We start from the raw sequence: 11,549 nt of genomic DNA, 5'->3' as shown, positions 1-11,549 counted from the left end.
TACCAGCTTCAACATTTTGCAGCTATCCGAGACAGCCTAATGGTCAAATAAAAGCTGTCAAAAATAAAAAGCCTGGATGAAATTAAGGCATGGATCACTTTCTCAAAACAGCACCTGAGGATGACTAAAAGGGAAACATATCTGCTAGCAAAGAGACTTCTGACAGCAGTCGAAAGTTCAACATGGATGGATTTGTTTTGTTTTTCATGTTTGCGTGAAAGCAGTTTGCAAAGAAGCACAGGTCAAAGCAGCTTTTTCCATTAATGTGTTACATTAATAATTGTACAATACTGCCTTGCCGTTTTTGCTAATATTATTTGTCGAATATGTATGTCAAATATATAAAAAGGGATTTTTTGTGACATAAAAGTGACACAAAAAGTGACAATGATCTTTGGGAAACAAGTCATTTCTCTGCTTTCGACATAATTCTTTCGTAAATCATATTTTCTACATCCTGTTTATGAATCAAGAGAAACTTTCTTTAAACAAATTGTGAAAAGTTTTAATCGCCCGTGTTCATGCTTTGCTGTCGCCAGTGAATATTTGGACAGGTAAATTGTTGAGCAAATAAAATCAAGCAAGGCTACTGCGCACCGCACCCCAACAGCAAGGATGCAGCTATGGGTTTAAAATGAGAGCTCGGCTTGACCTTTAAAGTGCCAGCAGGGAGACTTAGTTTAAAACGATTATTAAATTCTTTACTTTATCAGGCTGTTTATCTTAATCTGTCTTAATAACCACTGGAACCAAGGCAGAACATTCGTTTTGCTTTATTTAACCATAAGTATGAAATTACTTAAGTATGAAAGTACTTAAATAAAAATGTAACCCACGTAGTTATTAAATTGTAGTTAAACAGACATATTGCTGTTTAAGACTAGGAGTTATTATTAGCCTATTAGATTTTAATCCCGTTTCACTCTCACGTCGTTGTCCAGGTAAACTGGAAAGTTTTAATTGCGAATGAAGTTGATGAATGGCGACATCTTCCTTCCCCGAGACTGAACAATAGGAGATGGCCTTACCTTGATTAGTTACAGGCATTGTTCCGAGCTGACTCAATGACACGATCTACCTGTCTGAGATGTAACCTCACCTGCAGGCAGTGGAGGAATTTCAGTACGCTAAGATTAGCACAGATTCTCAAAGATGGGCGGCTTTTTTCTTTTTCTTTTCTTTTCTTTTCTTTTCTTTTCTTTTCTTTTCTTTTCTTTTCTTTAAGATCCTGGTCGCCCAACGGGTCGCCACATAGACAGGCGCATATTCATTTTCGAAAATTATATACTTTCCTCTATTTACAATCGCCAATTTAACTTGATAATACATGAGTTTTGCAGAAATTGTGCATCTTACTTTAGCTTATTTGGTTGCGTGGCCACGAGAAAAGTTAGTAGGCCGATGTGTAGCAACATCAATGTACATGATGGTTTTTATTCACCGTGCACGTGTTGGACAATTACAGAATGAACATAAAAACACACAAAGGCAAATTTTGCAACATGACACAATTTTCTTTTTGTTGGACATTGACTAGTAGGATAAACAATACGAATGTAAATGGAAATAAGAATATCCAATATCCTTTTAAATTCGCAAAGTAACTTAACGTATATACGGTCACTGCTTGTGTTGACTGGGAAATGTTTTAGTTTATTGCAATTCTTAGTATGCAGGAAGTTGTTTTCTTAGTTCATTGTTTGTGCGCATTGTCATTAAATCTGGAGAATGTTTGTCTGGCATCGCTTATTGCTTATCTGACACCATCGTTTGACGAGCATTGTGCAAAAAATTATCGTTGACTGAAATAAAATAAAAAGCAGACAAAACGGTTTCAAGTTTATACTTTACCTAAAGCAACATTTGGATGCTACGTGTTACACAACAGAAATCGTGCATTTTGTGCAGCGGTATGCAAATGTGATCAGCTTTTTTGGTTTGGTAAAAACAACCTGACCCAAGTGTAAGGACCGATGTGAGAGAATAAATGGTGTACACTACAATCTGTGTATCCATGATAATACAACACTTATGGTGAAATGTTGTGTTCTCTCAAAAATTATTTAATGGAGACACAAACAAATGTATGAATTAAAAAAGTAAAGACACTTATTTGTGAGGTTTTTCTCCCTCGTTTTAATCAAAACGCTTTAAATTTTTGGTATTATTTTGAAAATGTTGTTCTTATTCTTTAATACCATGACTAAACAAAGGAGGAAGACCCGCCTGTAAAGGTGACGGTCAGGAAGTAAGAACGAGAAAATTCCGAGCAAAATTCCTGCCTGCAGATGTTGCATGGGATGACGCACTTGTCCACTGGCCCTATAAAACACCTGAGCAGCGCAGACTTCTGACAGCTGCTGGTGGATGCCACAGGACATCAGAATACAGAAGGTACATGTCTTGTACACACACACACATGTAACAATAGAAAAAAGGTTACATGCCTGAAGAAGAACCAGTTATATATATATATATATATATATATATATATATATATATATATATATATATATATATATATATATATATATATATATATATATATATATATATAATTTACATTTTATTCTACTTTTTTCCTCAGAGATGAATCGGTTTCTCTGCCTTCTGGCTGTGGGCCTGTACCTGTGCTTGCAATGCCAGGTCAATGAAGGTGAGTACTAACTCTGTCTTCTGACAGCAGCATATAACGTTTGATGCATTCCTCACTCAAGTGAAATGATCACATGGTTCTACCATTTGCCTTAGATATTTTCGAATTAATTTATGAGATGACAAAGAAATGTAAAAGTTTTATGCTTCTTCTTCTCTTCTGCATTTATATCTGTGTGTAACAAACATTTTCATGCAATAAGCAAAGTATCTTGCAGTCAGTGAAGCAAGGAGTGAATAAAAGCAAACATTTTCTCTTTTATCAGCACATTTGAGTCAGAGCTTCATTGAAAACACTGTGATGGCAGCAAAGGCAAAGGTGGATGCAGCCTATCGTTATTCAAGGCAACAGTGAGTCTCCAGACCTCTTAAACTACAGCTAAATCTTCAGACCCTGAACCAATGGGCACAGCAAAAATCAAAGTATTTTTCAAGGTATCCTACTTGAAACTTTAACAAATATGAATTCCTCACACATCACAGGAGCTTGGATCGCGTGAGAAGAAACGCACATTACGCTGATGTTGTGCGGCTAATGAAGCAGCCCAGAGGAGCATCCCGCATTGCTGTGCGCTCTGCTGATTACCTGGCTAATTCCTTGCAAATGATCACCGAAAGTCTTGAAAAGCGTCACAAGCGCTCCATCAATGCCACAGGTGTGTATTTAAAAATGTTCATTTAAATTTCAATTGGTAAATTTTCCATTTTACTTAAATGTTGAAGTTAATTAATTTTCATCGTCTGTCTTATTCAGATTTGATCTCTAAGGAAAATCTACAGGCCCTCATTGAACTGACAGGCTGCTCTCCACGTCACCGCATCCCTTCTTGTAGGACAACTCAAAACTTGCACACATATCGCACTGCAAGCGGTGTGTGCAACAACATGTGAGACAATCATTTATCATTTCCAGAATAATTATTTCCCATTTTGTCCTGACAGTGATGCCTATAATTTGGGACTTGGGTGAGGTCTTTTGTTGGATGTTGTTTATCTTTATACAATATAGTGTATCTGCTTCTCTCATGTAGGAAAAACACCCGCTGGGGAGCCTCCAACACACCTTTTCTCCGCTTTCTCCCTGCTGAGTATGAGGATGGCACTTCTACACCTAAAGGCTGGACCCGTGATCAAGAAGTGAACAATCACATTCTTCCCCTGGTAAGACACTTTAGAATTTCATCTTTACTGGGCACACTGCAAAATGCTCTAAAGAAATATGTTCATGAAGCCTCTCTACACAGAATTCATTTTCTACACCCTCATACACAGGTGAGAGAAGTGTCCAACCGCATTTTGCCAACACCTACCGCTGACGTGCAGAGCGATCCACTCTACACTTTCCTGGTGACAATCTTTGCCCAGTTCACTGATCATGACCTGACCTTCACTCCTACTTCTCCTTCCATTGCTTCATTCAGTGACGGCATTGACTGTGGAAAGACTTGCACGCGCAGAGAGCCCTGCTTCCCCATTGATGTCAGTGCCACTGCATTACTCAGGGAAATACATATTTGCATTCAAATGCATGCAGAGTGAATGCTGAGTGTGTCTTGTCTTCCAAATAGATTCCTGAAAATGACCCCCGGTTCGGCAGTAATTCAGAGGATGAGTGCATTCCTTTCACCCGCTCAGCACCAGCTTGTGGCTCTGGAAACACTGGCTTCAACTTCGGTGCAAGCACAGTCCGCGAACAGATGAACACTCTCACGTCCTTCCTCGATGGAGGTGAAGTCTACGGCTCAGACGACGCCAAAGCTCACTCCCTCCGGGACCTCACCTCAGATAAGGGTCTTTTGAGGGTCAATGACATTTTTAATGATACCGGCCGTGAGTTATTACCCTTCAGCTCTATGAGTATCAACATGTGTGCCACTCGAGCTCGCATTACGAATAACTCAAATGCGGAGGAGGTGCCTTGCTTTTTCGCTGGTGAGTACCATCAAATACACTGACTTTCAAATATCTCAAGTGCACACAGCCAACAAGACTTGTTTTTTCCGCTCTAATATCATGTAATTTTAAGGTGACGATCGCGCCACTGAGAACAACGCACTGGCCGCTCTGCACACTGTCATGTTACGTGAACACAACCGACTCGCACGTGCTCTGGCCTGTCTCAATCCACAGTGGGATGGAGAGAGACTCTATCAGGAGGCTCGCAAGATTGTGGGCGCCTATCTCCAGGTTAGTGAGGAGCTAGACTTCCTGAAGTATTTTAATTACACTCATTATTCAATTACACTGCTGAGTTTCTCTTTGGTCTTTTAGGTGATGACATTCAGAGACTTCTTACATCACATTGTTGGTCCAGACGTCATTGCAGAGCTGCTGTCCACCTACCCTGGCTACGATGAAGACGTGAATCCCGGGATCGCCAATGTATTTGGCGTAGCTGCCTTCCGTTTTGCTCACCTGATGATTCAGCCAATCATTTCCCGTCTTGATGAGCAGTACGAGCAGCACCCTGAATACCCCAGCGATCTGCTGCACAGAGACTTCTTCACACCATGGAGAATGATCTTTCAAGGTAGAGACGAAATCTTTAACTTTTTAGTTCTATCGTCGAGGATTTTCAAAACTGAAATGATTTTGTGTGTTTCTCAGGTGGTGTGGACCCTGTCATGAGAGGGCTAGTGGGTCGCCCAGCCAAACTGAACACTCAGCAGCACATGATGTCTGAGGAACTGACGGACAGGCTGTTTAAGTTCTCCTCTAGGGTGGCACTGGATCTGGGTTCACTGAACATGCAGAGAGGAAGAGACCACGGAGTCCCTGGTATTTGTTTAATCTTTATAAATATAAGTATATTCAATCTGACAAGAGAGAACTGCAGTCCTTAAATATAAACCATAAACCTACTTTTTTGATTCATTTGATTGAGTATGTTTGATAGAAATTACTTGCTACAATAATCTTTATTTTCTTTCTTTATGTTATTTTAAGGTATTTTTTTTACTTAGTTATTTAGCTAATTATATATTATTCATATTATTTGTACTTCTATTGTTAATGAAACTTTGCAATTTCATTTTTTTCTTTAAAAAATTCCTATCATTGCATGTCAGTAATCAGTGAAGGACTTTAAGCTACTCTACCTTGCATGGAAAGTACTATACAAACAGTCAAAGGAGCTTGCAAAGAAAAGCGTCTGGACTTCTTTAAGTTACAAACACATTTTGATAGATTTTTTTGACTGATTAATATAATTAAGTTTGCTTAATCATTCGAGGCCTCTGATGAACATGCATAGAAGATGAACTGTCCTAAACTGTGCTTAATCCTTTTCAGGCTACAACAAGTGGCGCAAGTTCTGTGGACTGTCGCAGCCACAAACTCTTGAGGACCTGGCTGCAGTGCTGAACAATACAGATCTGGCACAGAGGCTGCTGAATCTCTATGGCACCCCTGACAACATTGATGTGTGGCTTGGAGGAGTGTCAGAGCCATTTGTCCATGGAGGACGAGTGGGACCTCTGTTTGCCTGCTTGATCGCAACTCAGTTCCAAAAGATCCGTCAGGGAGACCGGTAAGCAGAAGGAAAACAAAGCGAACACTGTTGAGGCTCAGGGGGCTGTGTTAGCCTTACTGTTGGATTTGGTCTTTAAACTTTAAACGTTGTCCCATTTCAGACTTTGGTGGGAGAATGATGGAGTCTTCACTGAGGCTCAGAAACGGTCACTGAGGCAAACATCAATGGCTCGTATAATCTGCGACAATACCGGTATCACTGAAGTCCCTGAAAACCCCTTCCTGTTCCGGCCTCGAGGGAATGGCTACACCCAGTGCGAGAACATCCCTAAGTTCGACCTCAATCCATGGAAGGAGGGTGGTGAGTCCTTGATGTGAAATTAGACTCCAGACAGTCAGTGACATTGGATTATTTAGGAAATAATTATTTTTGCTTATCTTGCATGTCACTAATCAGTGAAGCACTTTAAGCTACTCTTAAAGGATTTTGGACATACTGATTTTTACCTTTTTTTTTTTAAGATTCAGATGAATCTTCAAGTTCAGAAGAAGATCCAGGTAAACCTCTCACTTATTGTTCTATATTATATTGTCCATGCATGTTCAAATTTATATTAAAGTATTACATGTAGCTTATATTCAAGTTTACAGGTTATTTCGTTATAATAGCACTTATGTTATTTTTCAGAAACAGAACCACCTTTTACCCCTAGCCCCCCTGAAAACCAACGGAACATTGCTTTCTCAATGCGACTTGGCAGCAACTCCCCCAACGCTGGCAATCCAATCATTTTCCGTGAAGTGATCTACAATGGACAGAACGGCTACAACACTCAGAATGGGATCTTTACATGTGAGACCCCGGGTGTTTATGAGTTTGAGTTCAGCCTTACGATTTTCCAGAGGTCTGCCAATGTGGATCTGGTGCGCAACGGGAACCGGATTCTTCACTCATTCACCACAAAGCATACCGGTTACCTGATGGCCAGTGGAAGCATTTATGTTCAGCTTGAGCGTGGTGACAGGGTCTGGCTGGTTGCTCGTAACAGTGCCAATGGCATCACTAGTAACAGCTACTTCAACGGGCATCTGCTATTTGAAGTGTAGGATGTTTACTAATAGACAGCATCCTCACAACAATGCCCAGTTTTTTTTGCATGTCTTTTGTTTAACTTGCACCTTTTAAAAGGCTGCCTTTAGGTTATGATAATTCTAACTAACTATTATAATCATTTTGTAGGTTACTAAGATTAAAGTGACCCCAATCTAAATCCCTTAACCTCCTTGACCTGGCGTCCACATATGGGGACATCACATTTCGGGTTGTCTAGACCACAACACTAAATTTTGCTCTTTCAAATGAGCCATATTGCTCAAACAGGCACCATTGTTGTTTCTCATTTTGATTTTGTACTGAGGAAAAATGCTGCTGTGTTCAGACACCAAATAAAGAGTTCAATTATGACACTACAAATCTCAAATAGCAAAGAGAAATTTAAAATGAAAGAGTTGGGGTATTAGGAGGTTAAAGATAAAACAACTGAAACATGCTGTGGTTAATATGTTGCACTCTTTAAATGTTTTAAAGATTTTCATTTAATGAAGAAATATGTACAATCCATTGATACCTGTGCTTGCAAAAAGGGATGAAGAAGTTTGTTGTGAAGATTCATTTTAATCGTGAATGATTTGTTCAATCTTGTCTTTTAAATTCCTGAAGATTTATTGTTTTTCATCCTTTTCCTAAATCACATAAGAGATATTTCAAAGATCATGCATTTATTCATAAACATTTATGACTTTCAGTTCCTAATAAATGAAAATTAAAATGAGCAACTAGATGTTTTCTTTTGATCCGTCCAACTCTGAAAGTCAGAGCTGAATGCTCCATGCAGACCAGGAGATGGCGTTGTCGTAGAGGCTTTTAAATTACAGGAAACTAGGCAGACGCGCAACCACGTGGATCAAATTCACTGACTTTACTAGAATGTTGTGATTATGCTGATTCTTGAGTTATTTTAACTCAATCTGTATGAAAATAGATGATTCTTTAAAAACATAACACTTAATTTCGTTTAATGTTTCCTTTAAACAGTTTGAAAGTTTGTGATAGTTTCATTAGAACAAAGAAACAAAGCAGATTGATCTTTCAAAGATGACTAAAGCAAAAGAAAATATAATATATTCTGGCGGTATTTATCCCCGTGTTTCTGAAGAGATGAACCCAATTCAGTAGTTGGTAAATCCTTTTCAAAGCCAAGTTTCTCTTATTGTAAAAATAAATTATCTAAACTATTACAGATCATAAACGCACGCTCCCATGAAGTGGTCCGCATTCAAAAAGGGGTTTTCTATTATAAGTTCATGTCAGAATTTGCAGCCTGACAACAAGTACAAAATTTCTCAAATAAAGAACTCAAATCAAATTTTAAATAGGAGGTACGTTATCGACTTAATTTACATAAAGCACTTCACCACTTTGAGACTGAGAGTTTAAAAGCATTCTTTAATCATTTGTTTTACATTTACTTATCGCAAAGGTTTGGAATAGTTCTTTTGTTTTGTTTTGTTTTGTTTTTTTGTTTGTTTTTGTTTTTTACTTTCAAAGGATGCACATTTTACACTTTAATGAGCGAAAGTAAAATAGCGTTAATGCAACACCCGTGCATTTTACACTATTAAAAATTTTCATCTCAATTTTCATCTCAACTGCAGATGTGTCCAAACATCTGCAGTTGAGATGAAAATTTTGCAGTAATGTGTTGGGCAGATGTTAACTGCACTGATATCATGAAGCCAATTTGCAGTGAAAACCCATTTTGATCAAACAGCCTATAACAGTCATGTGGGGGATTTATTCAGATCTTCGCGCACAAACAGACGGTCTTCTCTCTGTGTTATTGAAACTAGCTATGGACCAATCCCTGTTTTCCATTTGGCTTGCAATATTTTATTCTATATAGGGGAGACCGGGGATAGTTGTAACATTTTTGACATTTCTGTCTGTAAATTGGAGCTCGTTTAAGGTAGTGGATTCAAAATGTAATGCAAAGTATTTACATGTCTCTGCTATTAAATAGTGCAGCTATTTTCTCTGCAGCACAATTACCCATTGCATGGTATGGTCTCAAACACGAAGAGTGAAATGTTACAATTAACCCCATAGTCTGGGTTAGTTGTAACATATCCTGGGGTAAAATGTAACACAATGAAATAAGGGTACTAACAAAACATTAACGTGTAATCTTTGTTTATTCAACACATGAATGCACTTAGAGCCATTTATGTAATTATGTGTGTGTGTGACAGAATGCAGAAATCTAGCTTTTGAACATATTCCAACCCCCCAAAAAGACAAATTATGGAATTTTCTGCAACTGAATATTTCATTAATTTTGGTTGGTCTTCCTTGAGTTTGGCCTCATTGGCTCAGTGGGCATTATAACCTACAGCTCTTGCACCAATTTTGAACATAACAATGAAGCTGAAAAAATGTAGTTGTTCACCAGCATCGCAATTCCATTACTTTTTATCATGGCTTACCTTGGTGTGGTTTGCAAAGTGCTTCAGAAAGATGAGGAAATCTGTTTCTTGTACCCATCCTGATTTATTTCCACTACCAGTACTTCCTACTGGTCCATCTCTGACACAGTGGTCTGCATAATGTATGTGTGGGAACACAAACAGTGGAGGAATTGTGTTGCCAATGGCATTAACCGCATATACAAATGCGACCAGTGAACCTCTCTCTGCTGATGTCGTTGCCCCAACTTGTTTAATATAAGTTAAAGTAATAGTGTGGTAAGTTGCAACATCTGCATTATTGTTACAACTAACCCAGACTGTTGCTGTTACAACTGACCCAGACTCCTATAGCCATGAACTAGCTAACATTACAGCCAACGGCTAAAACATTAGCACTAAAGACCTACACAGAATATATCCCCATAGACATACAAATAACATAATTTAAGTTTGATGAGTTTAACTGCAAAGCAGATAATGCTATTACAAATTGAAATAAAGTAGAAAAACTTACTTTTTGGCATACAAATCACTTTTTTTCATGTTAAATTGTCTGTGTTTGACAAAATGTGCTGATTTTTCACATGTGATAGCAGAACTGAATTGGGCATGCACAGGATGAGTCACATCATTTGAAACTTAGCCCTGATTGGAGAAATTGGAAGTGTTACAACTGACCCACGTTACAACTATCCCCGGTCTCCCCTACAAACATTAAACAGAACTTAATCCGAATGTTTGGGGAAACTTTAGCTGGGTGATGTGCTTAAGGAAAGAAAAGTGGCCTCAATTGCAGATGCCGACACTTCTCCCGGGGATCTGCGTCCTTTCCTAAATAAATAAACAAACATATAGCGATCGATTAGGGACGTAGAGGGTCGCATTAGCTCTGTTGTTTTCTGCACAGTGGAGAGGAGGGACAGAAACCAGCTGCAGCGTCTGCGACTCCCCCTTACGCACAAGCCACGCCCCTCCTGCCCTCCCAGGACACGGTGCCATCCGTGCAGAGTGGATTTGGTTGTCCCATGGGAGCAGGGGAATTCTGGGGAGGACGAACGGCACACGATACCCCATTGTTTGGTTTAGCAGTCACCAACCCCCCCTCTCCACACCTCTCCCCAGCTCCTCCCTAAAACGCACGGCCTGACCGTCTCAGTGGGTTAAATTGATTAGAAAGACGTTTGCGGTCTGACTAATCCCCCATTCTCGCTCCGGCTCCCTGCTTCACCGAATTACAAAAGCCACACATTTAGAAAGTCTTGCGGGTTGCGATAATCGCGGCCGAGCCTCTCACACCTGCGGGGCTGAAGAGTCGGGGCAGGCCGGACAAGTCAATACTAGACGAACTCCCAAACACACAGGTTACAGCAGGAAGATTTCGGTTAATGATCTGCATGGTCTTTTTCTTCTGTTCAATTCTCAAGGTGCACAAAAGCCTAAAACCATGAACATTAAATTATAATCGACAATACTCCTGTACAGTAATTTAAGTTATTTTCCATTTATTTGGAGGAACTTTTTTTTTCTCAATTATAGTTAAAATCGGTTTTCTTAAAAGAGTCAATGATACAATACTTTTTTAAAAGTATTTTTGAGGATTCTTTATTGACTCCATGCACATGTAGAGGATTTTCACAGAAGAGCTTTGTGTCATCCTCTTATCATTTTTTTGCCTGCATTTAAAAATTTCGAGATCCTCCCCTGCTTAACATTACACGTGGCCCATCACGATGACAAATTCTGTAGCACTTACACCAGAGGAACTATTAAAAACTTGTCATTTAAATAGTAAACAAATAGATCGTTACACGCACACACACAAGCATACAACAAAACGTCAATTCCATACAATCTACATCTTAACATTTAAAGAGCACATCCTTGTCGTTTCCTTGAGA

The 11,549-nt window shown here is 39.1% G+C and overlaps 1 protein-coding gene across 1 annotated transcript; it reads left to right on the top strand.

Annotated features, from left to right (window-relative positions):
* Nucleotides 1-2,359: 2,359 nt before the first annotated feature.
* Nucleotides 2,360-7,769, top strand: LOC146657466 (eosinophil peroxidase-like). The gene is made up of 15 exons (XM_085426968.1): nt 2,360-2,394; nt 2,588-2,656; nt 2,922-3,006; nt 3,139-3,311; nt 3,410-3,542; nt 3,687-3,816; nt 3,928-4,134; nt 4,224-4,587; nt 4,682-4,842; nt 4,927-5,185; nt 5,263-5,433; nt 5,947-6,184; nt 6,288-6,487; nt 6,649-6,684; nt 6,815-7,769. Exons 2-15 carry the CDS (start codon nt 2,590-2,592, stop codon nt 7,231-7,233), a joined length of 2,643 nt encoding a protein of 880 aa, XP_085283094.1. The 5' UTR covers nt 2,360-2,394; nt 2,588-2,589; the 3' UTR covers nt 7,234-7,769.
* Nucleotides 7,770-11,549: the final 3,780 nt, after the last annotated feature.

The sequence above is a fragment of the Rhamphochromis longiceps genome, linkage group LG12, assembly GCF_057381845.1.
Source record: "Rhamphochromis longiceps isolate RC_006_pf linkage group LG12, R_longiceps_female_GT1.1, whole genome shotgun sequence".
Lineage (NCBI taxonomy): Eukaryota > Metazoa > Chordata > Actinopteri > Cichliformes > Cichlidae > Rhamphochromis > Rhamphochromis longiceps.
Note: the sequence above shows the minus strand (reverse complement) of the source record. Positions and strands in the feature narration are given on the sequence as shown.